The sequence below is a fragment of the Athene cunicularia genome (genome assembly GCF_003259725.1).
Source record: "Athene cunicularia isolate RWA chromosome 1 unlocalized genomic scaffold, athCun1 chr1_part1, whole genome shotgun sequence".
Classification (NCBI taxonomy): Eukaryota; Metazoa; Chordata; class Aves; order Strigiformes; family Strigidae; genus Athene; species Athene cunicularia.
The window spans coordinates 98,603,547-98,626,475 of NW_020799091.1; the positions used below are offsets into that span (position 1 = coordinate 98,603,547).

Sequence of the window (22,929 nt, forward strand, 5' to 3'; positions counted from 1 at the left end):
ATTTTGCATACAGGTAACTCAAGGCCGTGCTTTCCTCTTCCTTTCCACACACACCTCCCTCCCTCCCTCAGCGGTGTCCCGGCCCCGATCCCAGGAGGTCACACAGGGCAGGACAACCTCCGCGCGCCGCACGCTCTCCGCCGGGCTGCGGCGCCATCGCGCAGCCTGCTGGGCCGCGTAGTCTCGCGCGGTGCTTGGGGGTGGTGCCTGCTACCGCCTCCCTCACTCGTAGTTAGCGGCAGCCGCCCTAGCCAATCCTGCCTCCGTTTTTATGCCGAGTGGCGGCCGCCGTGGCCAATCACGAGCCCGCGTGGGGCCCCTCTGGACGCCGGGGCTAGAGGCGGTGCCCATGACTCTGCTGGAGGGCGCTGAGGTGGGAGCGTGGCGGAAGTAACGGTTTGTCATGGCAACTGCCGGTGGTGGGGTGGCGGCGCTCCCGGGGCGAAGGAGCTTGGGTGCCTCGGGTAGGGTCGTCGCCCCTCAGGTTTCTCCGCGTCTAGCCCTTGGCGGGCGCTGAGGATCTGCTGCGGCGCCGTGGAGGCGGGCGCTGGTGAGGCGCTGGTCTCTTCCCCCTGTGCCGCGTTGCTCTCCGGTGTGGTAAAGCATCGGAATAACAGCAGCAGCGGGACCGGTGGCACTAGGGGAAGAGGGCTGCCTTTGGGGAACGTGGGAGTGCTGGGGCCGCAGCGCGCTGAGAGCCAGGTGAATGGGCCCGGCACCGTCGAGCTCGGGGCTCCCTGCGGGACTGGTCGCGGAGGTGATGGGCCCCGGCTGCGGCGCTGCTCGGCGTTTCTGAAGGGCGAGGTGCCTCAGGGCGGTCCCTTGAGCCGGGCGTCCCCTGAGGTGATAGTGCTGGCTGCCAAAAGCAGTATAATGGCAGCGTGGTTTTCCGCTTCTCTGTGCTTTTTCTTTTTCCTGTAACTTGAAGAGACCTCCTTTTTAAAAATTATTTTTCCTCTACAAAAGGCCGTTCTTTGTTGAGGACAACATACACCAAGTTGGGAGAGGAGGCCAAAACCCCAAGTTGTGATTTTTAGTGAAGTCCTGTGTAAGGTTCCTTGTACTCCTGCCCTTTGTGCTGCTTTTGTCTGAGCTAGTCAAACTGTGTGCCTTCCAGCCTGGGTGGCAAACAGCCTATCTACTGCATTAGACCACCAGTCAGTAAATCACGTGTATCATTCATTGCCTTTTGCTGTACATCCTCAGTCCCTAGGATTTGTGATGTTATGGGCAACAATACCAATATAACCTGTTTCAGGTAATGCTGTATCTTGCCTCTTGCCTTATCTGCTGATCTTTTTCAGATCTTAGGTATTGGAAGGACTTACAGGCCCTGTGTTGCTTGCAAACAATCGCTGTTCTTAGGAAGTAACATAAAGCTTTAGCTACTTGTTTACTCTGTAGATACTGCATGTATTACAGTTTGGTTGCTGTGTCTCTTTTCAGATCACTATGAAGGCCTTGTATTGTCAGCAGAGTTCACCTAGCAAGGAAATTACATTTGTCTTCCAGGAAAGAGTGAGTTCCGATCATAATAGCACTATTAATCATTCAGTGGAAGAAGAGACTGTGTCTGAATTCCACAAGGGAATTGAAACACCTAACTCTTTTGTAGATTTAAAAAAGAGCTGGTGTAATCCTTGCACACACAGGCAGGTAAATGAAAGTAGAGGAGGTGTATTTTACCATCATTATGCTGCACTTGGCCAGACCAGTGCTAGATTTCTCTACAAAGTTTTGGTGTCTGTATTTTAAAAACAAGTTTTGCAGATGCAACAAATGAACTGTGACTTTATGTGGTTTCACATCTCCTGGATGGATTTTCTGGTCACTGAAAAAGTAGAAATATAGCTTGATAAATTTATTTTGTTTGGAATGTGCCTACTGTTATTTTCTTTCCTCTTGTGAGTTCTTTGCTCTTAGTGATGATTGAGATCACAATGCAGCCTTTCTCTCAGAGACATTGATTAGTCTCCTTTGTCTAGCTACCTATTTTCCTACAACTTAAAGGAACAACAAGAAGACAACTGTTGTTTTTGTCAAATTTAGCTGAAACTTGTGCTAAAGAGTCTTTGTCAGTTTGAGGTAAACATTAATTGGGTAAGTGTGTACACATGAGCTTATGGCATAAGGCTATAAAATAGGGTGTCAGTAAGCATATATTGATGCAGCTTGGGTGTCTGAATAGGAGAAAAATGCATACGTGGTTCTGAGGATGTGGACCTGTGTTCTTAAATCTGTTCTTAAATCTGTTATAGGTACAAAACTAATTACTATAGATGCCAATTGTATAACTGTGTAATACAGATACCTAAATATACCCATGTTTTTTACCTGTGTATATTCTCTGTGTAATATACATACCTAAATATACCTATAAACCATATATCAAAGTGCAACAACATAGTACTGGTGAGAATTTTGCTTGAGCAGCTGCAAGGTCCCAGTAGTGAAGCACATCTGACAAACTGTCTGAAGAGAAGGATGCAATGGGATGTGTGGTTTTGATACAACCAAGGTGCATATTCATGGAGCAGGCTTAGATCTAATTAAACTGGTTGTGAAATTGTCCTTTTTCTGAAAAGGTTTGTTCACCTTTCAGCAGCACATTTTTGTTCTCTTCCTTGTAATGGTTTTGAGTCATGCAGCTACAGAGTGAGGTGGATCAGTTTACTTATCCCAGTGAAAACTAGTGATTTGTTACAAATTAGTTCACATCATTGTCAGGGCTCCATGATTGCTAGCTCCCAACACAAATGTCCGAATAATGACATTTAAAATATGAAGGCAGGAACCAGTTAACAGCACAAACATTTCATTGTCTCTTTTTGTTCTTAAAACTTGTATTATTTTATAAAGAAAAGCAATTTTATTATGTTCATTGTAGAAGTACTTAGGTTCATTGAGCTATGCATACAAAAAGGATAGTTCCAAAACCAGTATAATCTTAAATTTACATAAATTACATAAATCCCTTAGATTCCAACTTTTAAAAAAAAGAATAAAAAAGAGATGCAATATTCATATATTTCAACAGTTTAATGGCTTTTCTGTTTTGTGGAATGAAGAGCGAGAACCCACTTTAGTTTGTTTGAGGAGCAGAAGGTCAGTCTGACTGGCAAACTGCCTTGCAATTTTAAAGGAACAGCATATGTTTAACTCAGCTGGGGTGAGAAAAAGTTCAGCTCAAATATTCCTTGGACAGAGGTTACTGTTCATGTTGCTAAGCCTAGGAGAAAAGCAACAGCTGTGTCTTGGGAAGAGGTAAAAAAGAAATCAAAGAAATCTTAAACACTTAAAGATATCTTAACTTCAGAACTTAAACATTTAAGAATATATCTTAACTTCAGAAATAGTAACAAAGCACTCTCATGACTTTCTGTTAAGTATTCAACTTTCCTTTCCAATGGACATCTTCACTGTGGACTACAGTATAACGTGGAAATACATGATTTTTGCCAATATCAGCTGTGTGAAGTCAGCAGTTCAGAACTCAGCTAATTAAATACTTGAGAGTAGCAGTACTCTACTACTTAAAATCATTGTGGGTATTAATCCCAAAACCAGAAGTTGAAATAGTAACGGGAGATTTAATTAGTAGAACACTTTCATATATGAGGTAGTCATCATCTGTTGAACTTAACACCGGTTCTTATCAATGCTGTTCCTTTGACATCATGTTGACTACTTGAATATTTACATCAGTAAGTTTGTTGGTACTGTATGTCAGACATGCATGACAAAATGCTCTTATAATTCACCATCACTCTTGCAATATAGTTTTAATATTAAAGATCTGCTTTCTTCTGTTTGTTAGACAGACACTAAGGGGGTAATTACATACTAAAATTGTTTCAGATAAGGCTGTGATATTTAATTTGCAGAAAAAAAAAAACCCAGAAAAGTGTCTGAGGTTTAGTAGGGTTTACTGGTCAGTTTGTAATAGTAATATACATGTACTCAAAGTGGTGGTGTAAATCCATTGTGATATTGGTTCCCTTTTCATTGAAAAAAAAAAAAAATCTTGTTCTTACTACAAAACAATCTAAACCAAAGACGGTGGAAAAGTGCTTTCAAGAGCTTGAGAGCATCCTACTAGCATGTTCATGCTGCATTGTATAATGTAACATCTGTAAATTTGTCCTAGGAAAACCTTCCTCCTACGAGAGACAATGATGTAAAAGTACAAGTTAGAGCCTGTGCACTGAGCTGCATAGATACAAAGGTATTTGCTTATTTTTTTTTTAATAAAAGCTAGAGGTGTTTACAGTTTCCGTAGAAGATCTAAGCCAGGGCCTTAGCTGGTAATTGGCGCAATTCCATTTATGCCATCTGAGGATATGGCTTTACTGCTGAGAAAGGGCACAGGATTGATGTGGTATTCTTGCATATCTTTAAATGAAAAGCACCTGTAATTTGGTTCCTAATTTGTGGAGAAAGATCAGTTGTCATTTGTGAGTTCTCTTACAGTAAATCCCTTTTATCATCCTCTGCATACTGACTTTAAGTCAGTTTGGCTTGCCTGTTAATAACTCTGGTTTTATTTTTTTGTATGCTTCTAAGTTTAAATACAGAAAATCAGTGCAAAGGTTTTAATATTAAATGAGGAATATGTGTACTTTTTTTCCCCCCCAGATAACATTTTGGTAATGGCCCAACTTTTTTACTGTGAATATCAAACACTGTAAGATGATAATAAATATGCAAATTTTCAGCCTTAGTAAGAATGTTGTAACCATTATTTTAATTTAGCTTCTGTCAGAAATTAAACTGGAGAAGGAGCTTCTACCTGTTGGTCGAGAAATTTCTGGAGTTGTATTGGAAGGTAAATTAGCATAATTGTCTTGTGGAGGGTGTGGAGCAAGAATTAAGGTCTGATAATCCAGAACAAATAATTACTGTTTGTATGGTACACCTTTAATAGTAGGAACTATTTGGTCCCTTAATGACGCTTCCCCTTAGTCAGTAATGATACTGAAATGAAAGTAAAAAAAAGGAACTGAACTGTAATTCCTGTGTATTTGTTCAGAGTTTTAAGAAAAGAAATTGCATGGCAGATTTCTAAATAAAATATACTGAGATCTTAACCTATTATCTGCACATGCTGTAACAATCTTAAATTTATTTTTACAAATAATTTGTTGGAATAGTGAAGACAAAATAACATTCAGGAATTTTGGCAGTGTTTCTGTGACATGTCCACCTTTGATGTGTAGTTTAAAGGCTGGATCTTTCAAGCACACATATGTGTGTGTACTTGCATGTAACTGTTTATGGATGGGGTGCCAAAATTTAGTGAATTAAACATTTAGGTTTGGAATGTGCATATTTAATTATATTTTTTCCACTAGCAGGGTATGTTTTGGGGTTTGTGAGCTAGTGATAAACAGTGCTTTCAAATACACGTTCAATTTCAGCTATAAATATTTTATCTTCATACCTTTCTTTCTTCCTTTTCATATATTCTTCATGAGTTGGAAGAAAGGTGACCTTTTTTCAGCCAGGTGATGAAGTGGTGGGTAAGTTAATGCTTGTTTTCCTTATCAATTAACACAATAATCTTTTGGTAATGAATGGCTGAGGTTCATTGCTAGAGCTACAATTAGACACATTTTCAAAGATTCAACTGGTGTCACATGAACAAACTCTTATAAATGAGAATTCTATTCCAAAGTTGTTCTCTTAGGGAAGTTTTTTGATTATAAGAATGGAAGTTCAGGTCCCCAGCTAAAGTAATTTGTCATAGTTCTACTGTATTCACCAGATCTTTAAAGATATACACCTGGGTCCAACTTGCCATGTGGGGTGAGTGTTCTAATGGCAACCATCTGAATACATGCATAATTCTTTGTATTTATAAACATTACACTATCTTGATGTAATTAATATTTATCTCTTGATTTCTGTGGATGATAGAAAGTCTAGGCTTATATTTCCTGCCTTCTTGAGGATGATATAAAAATACACTTTTAATTGTTAGTGATAAATCTCTTATTCAAGCATACTGAAGACTGTTCAGTTTCTTCTAAGTCACATCAATTCCTGTTTGAGTAAAGAGATCAAGAGTTGTTCTACCTTAAACATGCAAGTAGGTTCACCAGTTCTTCTGGATTTTCTGAGTTGCCAAAAGCAATGCACCTACTCAGGTATTTTGCTAAATACAAGGCTACATTTTAAAAGACACACTGATCCAAGTTGCTCATTTTCCAGAATCTTCTTTTTTACTGCATATTAAAGTTCTTGAAAGTAGATCTGTTTCCCCCCCTAACTTAACCACAGGGAGTCCATGCTTTATGATCCTACTAGGACAGGATTGTCAGAGAAGCCCATCAGAAAGGCAAGTGATAATCATTGTACTTTTTTTTTGTTTATTATTTGAAACAGACTTCCAGGGGAAAAATCACACAGACAGTATTTGGGACTTTTCCTGATAAAACTTTGGCAGACCTTTCATATCATTAGCTTAAATCTAATGGAATAAGCTGTGTGATTATTAGTATTTATTCACCACTAAAAGTGTAATCCTTACAGTTGGGAATTAATATTCCATTTTATGTGGTACAGAAATGGCTTTGCTTTGTCTAGTAAAGTAGAACTGTTATGGCCAGGTATTTTCTGGTCTTGCGTATGAATTAACTTTGAACTATGAAGAGTATCATTTCTGTGAACAATATTGCTCATTTGGTTAAACATCTTTCTGACATGCTGCATCTGTTGAATATTTTAAAATAGTATTTGTGTTTTGATCACCTTCTGTTGTAGCTGAAGGAATACAGTTTCAGTAAGTAATTAGGGAAGAAGAACGCTCTGAAAATATGTCAGTGGACCTTGAGAGGTCTAAGTGATGTTCTAAGTGGGAGGGTTGGGGTTTTTTGTGAACTAGGACTTCATTCTGTTCTTGTTAATTCAAACATAGGATAAGTAGTTTGGATCAGCTGAGCTGCTTCAGAGTAAATCTGACTTTAAGGGAATGGAGTCTACTTGAGTCGTGAAAGAAGCAGATTCATTTTGTCTAAGACTTCTGCTGTCTGCCGTTTTTAACTTGTAAGCGCAGGTACAGAAGAGTCAGAATTACATGTATAAAAATAGGAAGATTAAGAAAATAGCATTAAATATTTTTAGCCCTAAAATAAATAAAACTTTATTATTAAAATAAAACTTTATTTATTAATAAATAAAACTTTATTGATTAAAACTCATAGCATTCCTTTTCAAACAGATGTTCAACCTTATGCATCCAATATAGATGCTATAAAGACAAAAGATAGGAGTGAAATATTTCTATTGTGGTAAATCCTAACAAGCACACTTCAAGTTACTATTGCTGTGAGCTTATACATAGTTAATCAATGAGCAAATTTAAAAGAAAACAAGCTATTGCCAGATGGTTTGGTTACCTGTGTGTTTAACAACGTCAAACTGTTCCAAAATATACAATTGTCAGAAAAATATTTCTACTTGAATTTCACAAAAAAAGCCTGTCCTTCTATCAAAGAGTATCATCCTGGTATATACTCTTTACTGACTTTAAAAGTAATAATATGGTAATACGGTCCTTATTTCTAAATCTACTGTTTTTCATGTAAGAATATATGTGCTCACTGGAAGTACTTGGTGTGTTACATCATTAATCTATTCCAAAATTCATACCAAGAATTGTTCCTCACTTTTAAAGTTTTCCTGATCCTTCTTCAGTCTTCCAGATGAGATTTCTTTGTCTATATAATGTATTCTTTTCTACATAACCATTTGTTTGGTTAAGAAAAATACAGTAGTAAAACCTCAGACCAGCCAAAAATCTTTTGTTCTAAGATACATTCTTGACTTCTTTTCAAAGTTACTGTCAGTTTTATTTGTTGCTCTTAGCAATCAATTATACCATGTTCCTCACTAAAATAACTGCAGGGAAAAATATTCTGAGATTTGAATTGGCCACAAATACTTGGAAGACATGCACCTAGATATAAATGTACTTGTTCAGATTTCCTGGTGGTTAGCCAGTTTGCGTGTTGGTTTTTCCATATGCCTTGTTACTGAATACGTAAATAATCAATGCACAAATGCCCTACGCTGTGTGGAGTATTTCTGACAAGTAAGGTGAAAAATCTAATTTTGTACTTGTCAAATGCTTGATGTGTATAGCATACATAAAATAAAGGTCTATACTTCTGTAAGCTTTATGAGCTTCTGTAAGCATTATGAAGTATATTAAGGGGCACAGTTCTTTAAGATGCCATATGTCTTTCCCTCAGTATAAGGGTTATGTTTTTGTGAATGGTTTTAGAGAGCCTGAAATCAATGTGAGTTGACAGCAATGTATAATGACTCCTTGGAGGCTGTCTTGAGTATTAGAAGATAATGTGACTTGTTCCTGAACTTTTGCATCTGTCAAGAAAAGGAATGTCTTCATGTATTATTCATTCTGTGTTTTGCTTTTTCTATAGTAAGATGTTAGAATGCAAACTGGTTTAGGTGCCAAGGCTATTTTAGTTTACTATAAGGAAATTTTTCTTAATATTTGACATAACATACTGTATTAATCATCAAAATCTGAATGATGCTTTAGGATAGAAGACATATTTCTAGGGACAATCTTTCATACGTGTTTATATTTTGTATGCTAAATTAAAGGATTAGAGGATAACTTAAGTTATGAAAGTAAAATGGAATTGATAGTGATGTTGTAAGAAAGTGTGTTTTGTTCTGAGATTCTTGCCCTTTTGCGTTATCTACAGAAGCTATTGTGCAATTAGGAAATAGATACTTTAGACTTAATTATTCTATAAATAAACCCTTGAGAGGTCTCCACAGGTATACAAGTGCTGTAGGGTAACTATTTTTAAATGGGAATTGTGAAAGACTGGAAATAGCAGCCAGATTTACTGAGGATTTTAAGCCGAAGCCCTTGCTTTGTTCTAAATGGGATGTAAGATTTGGGTGGGAGCAGGAAGAAAATACTGTTTTACCGAGGGTAGAGGGTACATATATTTAGAAGACTGATCGAATGCCAGAACCTACTGCTCATGAATCTCCTTCTTTGGCCAGCAGAGGAAAAAAGCACTTTTTTTTTTTTTTTTTTTTTTTTTTTTTTCTTCTGCCTGTTCTGTGTTTGCTTTCTCTGCCTTCCATAGGTGATTTTTTTTCCCTTCAGTTCCTCTTCTCTATTCCAACTTTTTAAAACTTAAACTCACGCATTCTTGCTTGTTCTTCCTCTGCTTCTTTCTGTCCTTTATTTTGCTGCCTTTGTTAACAACATGTGTACAGGCATCAGGATGAAGAGTAGCAGTATCTGTATTGTGGCTTGGTGTGTGCCTGTCTGCAGTATGAAAGCTCAATTTTCTCCTTTGTTAGCCATTGCCCAGGGTGGAAACAGGTGAGCTCAGAGCGAGAGCAGTGTGAAATTAGTTCAGACATGACCTGACAAAAATTAAACATGCCAGTAGCAAAAAAGCACTCAGCAGTGTCCCTATTCTTTCTTCCCTCAACCCCAAAATGCTGCTTGGAGCTCCTCTGAAACAATCTTCTGCACTGTGCCCATAGAGATTACAGGCTGTTACCTTGCCAAGTTTTCTTAACCTGTCACAAACCTGACAAGAGGGCAACTGAACCACAGACCGAGTGGGACTAGCAATTTCATAAGGAGCTTGTTTTGGTTATAACATATGCTTGTTTGAAATTAAAGGTCTACATTCAATTTTTTTTCAGGAATTTTGCCCCTGGATTCTGAGGAGCCTGGTCTTTGTGAAGTTGTTCTAGTTCATGAGCATTATTTGGGTATGTAGTTCATATATTTTGCTAATATTTATATTTACTGTATCTTTATACTTCAGTTTAGCTTTTCTACTAGGGAGCTAATTAACTTGGTTCTCTGGGCAACCTTGTTCTTTATAGCAACATTCAGACATTCTGAACATTGTCTACTCCACTTGTTCATAGAAGCTTTGAATACTGTATACTCTCATGGGCTTTTTCTTTGCTGTTACCGTTTAATGGGTTAATGTTTTGCCTAAACCACACAAGCTGACTCTTCTTTTTTTTTTTTCCTTTCCTTTTAACTTCTTTTTTGTTGCTTCATTTTATTTCTACTTTTTTCTCACATCATCTGTCCCAAAATTAAATGAGAAATTTTGGTTTTCCCTCGCTTTGATTCAATCCAGGAGCATTACTTGTGACCAGACTAACAGATGGGATGAAATTAGCACACTAGAAGCTGGAGAAAGGAGTTTTCAGGGAATGAGGATTAGGGAAAACCAATTATTGAAGCATTCTTTTTCAATTATTGTTAGTGTGTGAGTTTCCAGTTTCCCCCTTCAGCTTTAATGCACAGAATACTGAATTTGGGAATCTTTGTGAATCTTCTCTGAACAGTTTGTTGTGTTAGTTTGAACAAGTTACTCTTTTGCTCAGATTAGTTTTGTGTTTCTATGACTGTCCTTGAATTCAACCTATGTAGTTATGAGATTACTCCCTTAAAGTTGTTCATACTAAAACCAAATCCCTACTTTTATTGCATAAAATATTGTAAAATATCCTCTCTGTTTTTTTAATATATATGAAAGGTAAACAAGTATTATTTATGTTGACTTGTTTGAAGATGAAATCTTCCTGACTAGCTATGGCAGTTTCTGCAAAATAAGTCATGGACTCATGGAGATGAAAAAATAAGATTTATTTTTTTCCTAACACTTAAAAGTATAAATCAAGCAAAATGAAATCTAGAGGTCTGTACTGCCTTATCACTCTTTACAGTAAGTATAGGCAGAAAATATTTCTGACTTTATATTACCTTCAGCAGCTTCCTTTGTGCTAAGTGGTATGAACTGGCACACAAAGTGATGATCCCTAGAATTCTTTTCCAGCACACTGATAAATGATCCCAGGTGATCACATTGCTTATGTTGTTTTATAGCTTTGCTGAATTAGGTTAAACTGTCAATTCTTATGCTTGAAGGGACAGACCAAACTTTTCCAGTCTTTTTCTTTCCTAGTGTGCCTCAAGAGGATTGCACTTGCTTACTTAAGTTCTATGCTAGACTCTCAGCTGGTCCATGATGATTTTCTTAGCAGAGACCTTGATAGTCAGCTAATCATGTAAATTGCTTACATTAAAAATGGTGGTTGAACTTGTGATTTCTAGTTAACAGAGTACTTCATTAACGTTACCTGCCCAGGCTTTTAATCATGTGGATAGAATGTGAAAGCTTAAGCATCTTGTAGGTAGAGACAAGAGAAAACAGAGATGACAAATAGTGTCATCTTAACCTTTATGTCTCTTAAAATGTGTTATAGCCTTCAGAAGCTGTTTATAGAAATGGACTATGAAGTAGAAGATTCTAACCTATAAAGAGAATTAGAAACTCATGGATTGGAACTCGCATTGTATATTGTCTGCGTCAGAATTGTCTTTGTGAAAAGAAGACAACACCTCCTCAGATCATTTCTGTTGTGAGGTTATGGTAGGAAGTGTGTCTCTTTTTTTTTTTTCTTCTGTTCAAATACTGTATTCGTATTTGAACTTGCTCACATGAGTGCTGCAGAAGCAAAATAATTCTTGGAATAATATTTGCTTTTCCACTTTGACTCCACTTACCTGACCAAACACTGCCATGAGCCACAACATCGGAATTACTGCCTTTGTGAAATAGGTTGTAATTATACCTATAGATGATTTGACTTGTATAATTTTCTTTTATGTTTCAGAAATTGATGAAGTCTAAAATAGTTCTGAGTGAAATGTCAGGGACTTGATGCTTTTCTTTTTTCCCATCTGCTTTGTTTGTTTGTTTCCCCAAACTTAGTTCGTAAACCAGAAAAAGTTTGTTGGGTTGAAGCAGCCGGGACTGTTCGTGATGGTGTCCGAGCATACACAGCTTTACACTACCTTTCCCAAGTGTCTCCTGGAAAAACTGTCCTTGTAATGGATGGAGCAAGTGTAGGTAACAACTGTGCAGTAATAACAATTTCGGAACAGAAAGATTACCTCTGCCATAAATAACTGCCTTATCACCAGGACGATTGGATTTCTTACAACATACTAAACATATCAAGCCTTGTATTTTACTCCTGGCAGCTCCTTTAACTTAATGGATTAATAGGAAGGGCCCACCCACATAAGATACTGAGCCAAGAATACAGTCCTTTACATGTTGTGTGGGTAGTGGAGAGAGGTAGTTCTTTTCTGGTGTTTTACATTGACATAGTTTTACCCTAAGCCCTCAGGTATAACTGGAGGAAAGTGCCTTAATTTATTTCTTTCCCATCACTGCTTTTTAATTTCTCTTAGACATAAATTAATTTGCATTACTGCAATCTTTATTGCTAATGAAGATGTGGAGCTTGCCTCAGCCAAGATTCGTTAATGTAAATGTGGCTGGGGCTTTTTCCTTGGTAGCACTTCTTCAACAAGCAAGCAAGCCCAAAGCTACAAGTTACAATTGCAGTTATGGTACTCGCATTACCTAAAATAGAATCTGAGCTATTTTGTTGAAGAGAACTATGTAATTACTAAAAGTTTGTTCAGAGCTTCCCAGTCAATGCAAAGACTTCTTTGGCCTCACTTAGAACAGAAGAATATTTGAATTCTTGGTTCAGATGAACTTACTTGAGGATTAACTTCTGAATGTCCTTTGCAATATAATCTTTCTTAAACAGCATAAAATTGTTGCTATAAATCATACACTTTTTTTTTCTTATGCAGCCATTTGGTACAATAGCTATTCAGTTAGCACAGCATCGAGGAGCTAAAGTAATATCTACTGCATACTGTCTTGAAGATAAGCAGTACCTGGAGAGGCTCAGACCTCCTGTAGGTAAGTCATATTCTTCAGTGCTAAAGTTTATGCTGTAGAATGTCTCAAAATATTTTTTTTTTGTCTAGAAACTCATTTCAGTGGCTGAAAACAAACACTAATTTATAAATAGCCTAATTAAATAATTTTAAAATTTATTCTGTACTCCATAGTTATTTAACTTCTGGTTTAGGTGTCTTTAATGGCATTTTCATTCTTCATTTAAATTGTAATGGCCGTCTCTCAGTACTTTCCATCTCGCACAACAGCGCTTGAGTGCTGGCTTTTTGGGCTAACTAATCTAGAAGTCTTTTCATTTTATGAAGTTGTTGCTTGTGAACAAGAAGGCAGCATTGCTAAATCACCAGTATCACAGTATGTAACCTAGGTACCCGAGCCAGAGTACAGATCTAATCATATACTTGATGAGTGTTTATCAGACTCAAATTACTTCTAATAGTATTTTATCAAGCTGTGTGGCAGCTCAGTATCAACTGAGTTACTGTCATAACTGTAGCTGAGTGTTCAAAGGCTGCATTTTCCTATTTTTGAAATGAACTTTGCATTAGACATAATACTTGTATTCATCTGTGTCTTCTTCCATTTCCCTTCTTTGACACTTAAGTTTTGGGTGGTTTTTCGCCCAAAGTAACAGTGCTGTTTGGACCATGAGAAAATTATGTAGAAACTACTAGCATCTTTTCCTGATCAAACTACTTCTTATTTTGATGCTGCAGAGTGGAGGAAGGTAGAATATTTCTTTATTCAGAGTTTTAAAACAAAGGATGGCATTGGAAAGTTCGGTTTGATTGCAGTCCATGAACTTTGCTGTACAGTGAACAAAGGGTTAAAACAAGTGTCTGATACTTCCTCTTCAAAATCCACAGGCTGCTACAGTGTAATCAGATTTATTTTTCAGTGTGTGATTTTTGTTGTCATTCAAAGAAGTATACCTAAGAGTAGCTGTGTCACTTGTAAGAATGTTTTTGTGGGGGAAAGCATTATGTAGTCAGTTATCATATCTACTTATATTACAGTCACATCAATCACATACACATATATATATATATGTGTGTGTGTGTATATATATGTATATATGTATATATATAAAAAATATATGATAACCCATATATATGGGTTGAGATCTGATTAAAAAGATAATGTCAAGGTTAACTGTTCCTGACTCTGAGTCCTTTCTCCTTTGTTGTTTTGCATAATAATGTTAGCAATCTTGGAGATGAATGGGAAATGGAGAATTGGAGCAGTTTTCAAATCTCTCTTGTTCTTAGTGACTCACTAAAACCAGGCATTGCTGATATGCAGGTGCACATAGTATTGTCCTTGTGTTCTCCCTGCTGGCTCAAGAATAGTAAGCTAGCAGAGGGATGAAATAAGCCAGAGAGCCGCTCTTTAGACACAGAGAGAACAGAGTTCTTGTAAATTTTAATTCCTTTCTGGCTCCCGAGAACAGAACTGGCAGTGGAAGCACAGAGACAACACAGTGTGCATGTGCATTCTGGGGCTGCACGTTCACACACATCTGCAGTGTTGGGAAGTGATTCGCTTCCAGCCTACCAAGTGAGTATTTAGCTCTTCCAGTAGTGGCTTTGGAGTGCTGATAATGGAGCAGGAAGTGGAGTGCTGTGTAGAGGTTATTACACAAGAGTAGGGAGAAAGACATTTTTACTGTCTGACCTTAATGATCTTCAGCAGGGAACTGCAGTTTTGTGCTGGGAATGTCATCATTTCTTCTAAGACCTAGCAGACTCATTTCTCTAGATTTTTATATTACCTCTTTTTTTGGGCAACTTTACAAAAAATGCTATTTTTTCCTTATTTCAGAAGTCTTTTTTACTGTAACAGTAGACATTACAGACATCAGAACATAGGGCGTTTTTGTGAATGGTGTTGTTATGTAGAGGTTTGCTATGCCAGCTGTTACAGGGTGAAAGAGTAAATACAAGAGACCTAAAACTTTGCTTTGTAGTATCTTATGGGTATATTTTGCAAATGATATGAAAACTTTATTAGCTAAGAAAGGACTAATTTTATTTATTATTTGTCCTGTCAGCACATATGAATATGACTTCAGGTTTCTTGGCATATTTGCTTTTTGCTGGCATTTTTGAGTTCTATGAATGTCAGTATAAAATAAATGCTCTAAGCAACCCAAGCACAGATAGCTATATCTATGTTGGCTTCTAATGTCTGTGGGTGGAGGGTTTTTGAGTTTTGTGCTTGTTCAGTAGGGTTTTTTTCTTTAGTTTTTAGCAAGAGTCTTATCAGTTGTCAATGAGCAGCAGTTTTTATTATCAGTGTGTAGCATAACTGGCTACTTCATAAAATGGCTGCAATAACCATCTCTTGCAGTGAAAAAGCCGTTGCTTATATTGCTCATGTATGTGCTTGTTTTACAACAATAGGAGTGTAGCATTTTTGCAATTGTTTGTGGAATGTAAACTTTGGGGGGAAAAGTACAGCATTAAAAAGAGAAACAGTTTGAGCATAAAATCAAAAAGCCACTGTTTTTATGTTTTGGGGTTTGGGGCTTTTTTTTTGTTTTGGGTTTGTTTTGGGTTTTGTTTTGGGTTTATGATTCCAGTGCCTGCAGTAGAAGTTCCTGTTTAAAGATTCATATTTAGACCAACAGGATGGGGTTCTTGCATGTCTTCAGTAATGTCTGAAGTAAATATAATAATAGAAGGAGGGTTTATAAGAGATTTTGACATTGTAATGCACATGTTTCATACTAGAGACAGAACATTACATTAATAATAATGTAATAATGATGAGTTTGTTAGAGAACAGAAGAAAAAAGAAATATATGCACACATATATGTTTCTTCTGTTCCCTAGGCAACCCCCTTTTTTTTTTTTGTTTGTTTGTGTGGGTTTTTTTCTTTAAAAAACAGTATTGAGCTTTCAGTGGATACCTTTCTGGTAAAAACTCATCAGTGCTTTCATTGCTCTCTAGAGCATGTTCAGTAAACCAAGTAGTAGTTCTTTTGTGTGACAGTTTTGAAACTCTGTAGCTGAATTTACTGGGTGAAAGTAAACTCTGATAGCAAGTTGAGGAAATACAGATATTTCTACTTCTCACCAATAGTGAAAGAAAAGAGAACTGAAGTCTTTTTTGAGTCAGAATGTTATTTTAGAAGTTGTGCAAATCACAGAAGAAATTGAACTAATTTACAAATGTTTTGTGAGAAATTTTGCATAAATGACAAAAGATGATGGAAAATTATAGTAAAACTTGTTGCTCAGACTTTTCCACAGCGGAGATAATTTGTTACAGCATTTTGCTAGGAAGGAAGTTGAACAGGATTTTGATGAGTACTGTTTGAACTATTGTATTATGTGGCAAAACTGGAAATTTTTGCCAAGTGGAAATCAGAAAATAGTCAAACTGATTAAACTATTGCCTTTCTTTCTGACAGTCAGGCTTTGAGTCTGTTAAATCAGAATTATTCTCAAAAAGTGAAACTATTTGCAGAAACTTTATACTGTGTCAAATTGCCGTGTTAAGAGAAACCTTTTAACTTCTTGACTGAAGAAACTAATAAGAAAAGAATATTATAGGGTTGTATTTGCATACAGGGAATGTGACTAGCATTATTAATGTGACATCTTTATTAAGTTATGACCATATGTCTTCTCTTCAGCCAGATAATTTGACTTCAGTGAAAAAAATGAATGATTGACCTAAGAATTTGAATGTATCTTATTATTTGATTGGAAGGGGGGGGACAAAAAAAACCCACCAAAGCACTGACTATTAATATTCTTCTTAATGACCAGTTTCTTGCAATTTTTCTTCTTCCTTCCTACCTCTGTGATTAAATTCAAGAAGGTATACGGCAGCCTTTAGTGGGTAAGTACAAATTGCAAATTTTAGTTTAATCCATTATGCTTTGGAAATGTGCCTCCAAATTTATTTGACATTATTTCAGTTATCATTTTGACAAGAAGACTTTGTCTTCTTTAGCTTCTAAATATTTGTTCTACCTCATTATGAAACAAAACTTAAAAACCTTAGCTGCTACGTCTCTGCCCTAGTTATTCCTGATTACGTGATTTATCTTTATAACCATCTATAAATATGATATCACAGATATGTGAGAAGAAAATGTATTAGGAACTTTCAGTTCAGAAATATTTCAAGAGATGTAAATACATCCATCTAAATGCTTATTTAATGACCCAGAGAGCCATTTGGAGGTTAAAAACGTCATGCAGAAAGTAACATAGTAATAAGTTTATCCATGCTGTCAGATAAGTAACAATGTTACTAAGTATTATTTTAAAGAAAAGATGGATATAATAAGAATAAAAGACTTACTGGAATCATAAGAATAGTCAAGTCAGTGCCTTGTACTTCTGACTTGCACTGGGAGACAGGGAGAATAGGTTTTTATTTCCTTCTATGATGTGAAAGCAAGAGAAGAGCTCTGCAACAGACTGGTGGTTTTACATAGAGTAAGGGAAGAACTGCTATGGTTATTTGACAGATAATTTAAAATCTGGGAGATGTGAAATAAGGTGCCTCCTTATCTTTTAGCCACTCTCTTTTGCTTCTGTAACATGGCTGGTCACTCCAGAACTTGCTATTTTTGAAGGTGCTTTTGGAAAAGAAGAGTAGCAAAGAATGAACTTACAGAAGGATTTCTAATTCTTATAGGGGCAGACTTTATCTGTCCTTCTTGGCCTAAACAGACGTGTGAGGTTCATTTCTGCTAATACATATTTTTCTTATTGATCTTGCACTGTATTGGAAAATGAAAAAAAACCTGTTGGCTAGGGTGTTTTACTTAACTGCAAACTTGCTTGTAATGCTTCCAGAAAGTAGAAACTTTCTGTTCTGCTCTGAATGTAAACTCTGTATTTTTATTGTAGTTAACAAAATATACTGCTCTTTCTAGCTCGAGTGATAGATGTGTCAAATGGTAAGATAGATGTGGCAGAAAGCTGCTTGGAAGAAACGGGTGGCCTGGGAGTGGATATTGTTCTAGATGCGGGAGGTATGTAACTGATGAAAATCTGATCTTCAGAAGACCATTATTTTGTTGGGGGTTTTAGTATTATTTCCAAGTAATATAGATGGAGGCTGCATCACCACAAATGATTACATTTAGTTGCTTATTCCCATGCAATTTATGTATGTATCTTTATTCAATACATGTCCTTAAGCCTTTTAAGTCTTTTAAGTTTTTAAGATCTCCTCGTATCACCCTCTAGCGGAAGCATCTGATATTGTTAGTCATTTGCTAAATTTGTCTGAAATTTGTCCTTTATTTAAACCGAGAAGAAAAGAATGTGTTTAAAGAGTAGAGCCATGACATCGTTTATGCTACATTATTTTAATACAAAAATTATACCATAATTACCAGTACTGTCAACCTGTATTCTAAAACAATTGTAATAGTTGAAAACTCCGAAGTTGTTATTTTTAGCTGAAATAAAGAACTTCTTAAGTTCCATTGAAATGTGTTAAAAGGAATATAAATATATTGAATTTCTTAAATCATCTACTTTCTCCAGTGTTCTCATGTGACTAACAACATCATTTAATTGTAGTGCTGTTCCAGACAGCCATCTTTCATTGAGTTTATTCATATGCATATATTGCAACTCTTAAGATGTGGGACTGGAGAGAATCCCAAAATATGTGGTTTTCAGTACAGGAAGAGATGGACATTTTATTCTGAACAGAATTTTCTACTGAGCTCATATGAATTTGTTTCCCCCCTTCTTTCCCCCAGTGAAATTATATAGTGCTGAAGATGAATCAACTTCAAAATCACAGTTGCTGCCTCATAAGCATGATATCATTACTCTTCTTGGTGTTGGGGGACACTGGATAACAACAGAAAAAAATCTTCAGGTAAAGATACTATGCAATTAAGTAGCTTGTACCACAGTATGTACGTGGATGTGTCTGTGAACTTCTGTCACGGCCGAATGGTTCCCCACTGTTAAATAATATCAGTTTTCACTTAAGAAAATTTTCACATCCAGAAAATGGGAAATATGCAGCATTAATAATGTTTTTATTTTCCTTTGGGACAATTTTGGGGCTTTTTTCTCTGAGATGGTAGTAAGTTATGTTAATAGCTTGGCTGTACTGACAAATTTTAAAGGACCTATTTTGTTTGACTCAGGGTATTAAACTGTTTGACAAGACAGAAAAGTATTATTTAAAGCTATAAATACCACATTTGCAAAGTTTGAAGAATGGGGAAGGAGTGGTTTTTTGTTTGTTTTAACCATCTATATAAAATAATGATTTAACCTTTAATTTTGTATAGGAAAATTTAACTAAATAACATTTTTCTTCACTTTAAGTTGGATCCTCCAGATAGCCATTCCTTGTTTCTTAAAGGAGCCACAGTCTCCTTTCTGAATGATGAGATATGGAACTTGTCAAATATACAGCAAGGGAAGTATCTCTATATCCTTTTGACAGTCATTTTGAATACTGACTGCTAACATGAGTGGATGGAAATATAACCAAGAAACCAACTAATAGATTCTCTTTCTCTCTGTCATGTAACTGCAGGCTTAAAGGTCAGCACAGTTAAGCATACAGTGTAACTAAAATAAAACATACTCATGTTTTAAGCTAGTTTCTGCATTCCCTCTAAATATATGTCTCTACATTCTTCACTAAAAGCAGTGCTGAAATAGAAAACACACGTTCTGGAAAAAATCCAGTATTTTGGTTTAAGATCAAAGCAACTGAAGACTTGATTCTATAAGTTTTTATGATGCATGATGGTTTGGCATTATTTTTTTTTCTTTTGGACAGTAGATACATCATCTGTAAATCTTAATGCAATCAGTTTAAAAGTTAAAATATTTTGGTTTCGTAACCTTTGTCTTAGTTGCCGTGTTATATACATAAAATTTATTGAGCAATGGGTATGGGAAGAAGAATGCCTCCTTCATTTGCATTACCTACATTTAGTCTTAAGCAGCTGGACTCTGAGCTTTCTACTATGATGACAGCTTTCAGTGGATTGCTTCAAGTGATGGAAGGTTTGTCTGCTTATGGCTTTAAGGACCCTCCCTGTTCTGTACTGCACTGCAGATTATGAGATCTGCTGAATCACTTTCGCAGTTTAGCAGAACAGCAGAGGCAGGTGAGGATTAAGTCATTATATTTGTGAAACGACTAACTGTAATGCAAGGAAGTCCTCCCCTCCTCCACTGACCGCAAAGCGGATTAGGCAAGGTTAGGCACACTGAGGAAATATTTATGGGATGCAGGCTATCTTGAATAGTTTATAGTTTGGCATTTTTGTTGAATATTTACTGAGTAGTTATCCACATAAAAAGTAAGCTGACTAAAGAGCAAGATTTCTTCTGTCATCTCCTGGGGTATCTTTAATAACAGCAGCATGTTTTATCACAACAGGCTTTAAGGTTGAAAGGAAAAATCTGGGGGTGTTTGGGGGTTTTTTGATCTGTGTCTCTTGTGAAATTCTTGACCATATGGCATTAATATCATCTGAAGAAATCGCAAGGCGCTCACTTTTTAAAATGGCTTGAGCTTCAAGTATTAACCAGATTGCTCTTAAAACGAAGGAAGTCACAATATTTTTTGAGTTTCACATGAAGACTAAATACAGTCTCATCTGTTGCACTGTCATGAATGTTAGTCATTAACTCTGAGATCCCTTACAGATGTGCAGCAGTGCTCCCAAGAATTTACAGACCCTGCTATGTTCCCAACTTTATTTTGATTTTTTTACCTCATATGTCTGCATGAATAGTAGGGACAGTTAACTGGTACCAAAGTCTATCATCTTCATTCTGCACAAAAAATATAATTGCCATTCTGATTGATTAATATTGTACTAGCGCAGGAAGCATTTGTCAATCTTAACCCTTTTAATTTTATTTTCCAAAATTCCGTTTTCCATTATTTTGTTTCTGCATACTATTTCAGGAAAGGAGGTTTCTGATAGATAGAAAAAAGTGTGTAAATCTCATCTAAAGATTGGAATTTTCATTTTGCCTTGATCCTGTTGGTTTTGTGTCAATACAGGGCTCTTGCCAGCAAACAGTTATAGAAAGATTTATCTGTAGATATGTTGTTACCTTGACAGTCCTCTTAGATACCCATCTTAGAAGATATAATGGAGAAATTATCAAGTGGCATTTTCAGGTCAGATGATTTTTTTTTTTTTTTTGTAATTCAGCATTAGAAGTAGGAAACTGCCAGCACTGTACTGCAAATTTATATTGGGATGATCAGGAAAAGGTGCCTCACATTGTTTATGTGGAACAGTTTATGGTATTTCTGTTTGTAATATAGCAGGCTAAGCACAAGGAAATTTGGTAAACCCCACAATTGTGCTGTATGTCAAAATTTAACAGAGGCAGCACATTCCTTGGTGGAAGAAGTGCATATATTTGGCTGCTCAGCAGTGTGTCTGGTTGAGAAATGGTGTTGGCTGTAAAAGACAATAGGTCTGTCTAATACTCCTCTGAGAAGTCACAGCCTCACTAGGTACAAAGACTCCCATAAGAAGGTGGGAATGTAAGATCCTTCCTCTTAATGCAAGGTAACTGTATTGCTGTGAACAAAAGCCTCTCCACCACCACGGGTTTCTTTTTCCTCCTGTAAGAAGACTATCTTTTAATTAACTTCTGTTTCCTGTTTGCTTTAGGGCTCTTCCCTTCTTCTGTGAACCCAAACAAAGCTTTAATACTTTTGTTTAAGGAGTAAAGTTTACATAGTGAAAGTAAAGTCTGTTGCAGTAGTCCTGCAATATTTCTGTTGATCTGAGCATGTTCACCAGACACTTCTGACATATTGTTCCATTTTAGGCCTCAGCTGGATGAACCGATCCCATTGTATGAAGCCAAAGTTTCTATGGAAATAGTTCAGAAGAATCAAGCAAGAAAAAGACAAGTCATTCAGTTCTGACACAAAATTTCCCAATTTCTAAGCCTGTGGAAGATAAAGAAACGTAATGTATTTGAGAAGTAAATTAGTGTACATTTCAAATAATTCTGTAACTAGGATTTAAAGATCTTTTGTACCTCAGCACAAATGGCCTGTGAAGCTCCTGTGACTACAGGGGTGTTTTTTTTATCCACTTGAGCAGAATTTCCTATCAGCAACTTCTGAAGAGGCAGTCTTGACACAAATCTTGTCTGCCCTGCCCCATTACAAATGTCAGTAACATGTACAGGCAAACTCGGTTGCTGTTGGTTTTCAACCATACAAAATTAAAGTAAAAAAAAAAAAAATAAAAATCTGGTGGGTTTTATTAGTCCTCCCTTCTCTGGCCCCTGCCAATAGTCACCTTTATATTTACCTTTTGCTTTTGACTGCATTGAGACTGAGCACTCTGTGTGGTACACTTAAAAGTCTTTACTCCACATTTAAAATTGTTATTTAATTGAGAGACAGGCAAATCAGAATGGGCAAGGATGCTAGAGGGGAAGGACATAGTATTAACAGTAAGTGTTTGCCCAGAGCTGATTTTCTTCATTTTAGCAACCAGGCAGCAAACCTAGTAGATCTAGAGTCCATAAGCTGATATAATCATGACATTCAGATGTTTGAGGCACTTTATGTATCTTGTTATTGTAATGCTATCTTTGATATCTTTCCAGTAAGACCTTCCTATGCTGTGTACTTTCACTTCCCCTCTTCTAACCTCAGTCCTATGCCTAGCACTGCTCAGATCTGTTTATCCAACATTCTCCATTACTGTGAACCATCTGCAAATAAGCAGTAGTGAAGGAACTGCTATTTTTCTTTCTTCAAAGCATGTGGCTTCTTGCTTTTATTTGAGAGCAAAAATATTTTTCTTTTGTTCAGCTGTGCTATTCATTTTCACTGTGTGGATGGCTCAAACAGTGGACACTAGCATTTTAAACCTGTGTAAGAACTTGGAACATTTGAGTGAAAAAAAAATTACCTAGAACCCTGATTAATAGATCTATCATTCATTGGACCTGTAGTAGGTTCTTGATAAATGATGCAAGGGAAGCGCATAAAAGCATGAGTAAATTGTATTTTACTACTAATGTGATGTCATGCAGTCTTGAAAATGTGATGCTTTTATGCATGTGTACACACAAGTCTAAAGCATGTGAATCCTCTATTAGTTTGACATTTATTCTG

At 36.5% G+C, this 22,929-nt stretch overlaps 1 protein-coding gene across 9 annotated transcripts; it reads left to right on the top strand.

Annotated features, from left to right (window-relative positions):
- Positions 1-308: 308 nt before the first annotated feature.
- Positions 309-22,611, top strand: CRYZL1 (crystallin zeta like 1). Of its 9 annotated transcripts, none has more exons than XM_026841436.1 (15): positions 377-399; positions 970-1,048; positions 1,447-1,518; positions 4,148-4,225; positions 4,753-4,825; positions 5,475-5,519; positions 9,706-9,774; positions 11,799-11,932; positions 12,698-12,809; positions 16,636-16,659; positions 17,708-17,806; positions 18,548-18,669; positions 19,131-19,236; positions 20,910-20,955; positions 21,621-22,610. In XM_026841436.1, exons 3-15 carry the CDS (start codon positions 1,453-1,455, stop codon positions 21,718-21,720), a joined length of 1,074 nt encoding a protein of 357 aa, XP_026697237.1. In that variant the 5' UTR covers positions 377-399; positions 970-1,048; positions 1,447-1,452; the 3' UTR covers positions 21,721-22,610. The 9 variants fall into 9 exon arrangements, with proteins under 9 accessions (XP_026697228.1, XP_026697221.1, XP_026697274.1 ...); XM_026841443.1 differs by having other exon boundaries at positions 381-396; positions 967-1,048; XM_026841451.1 differs by lacking the exon at positions 377-399 and adding an exon at positions 536-550 and having other exon boundaries at positions 967-1,048.
- Positions 22,612-22,929: the final 318 nt, after the last annotated feature.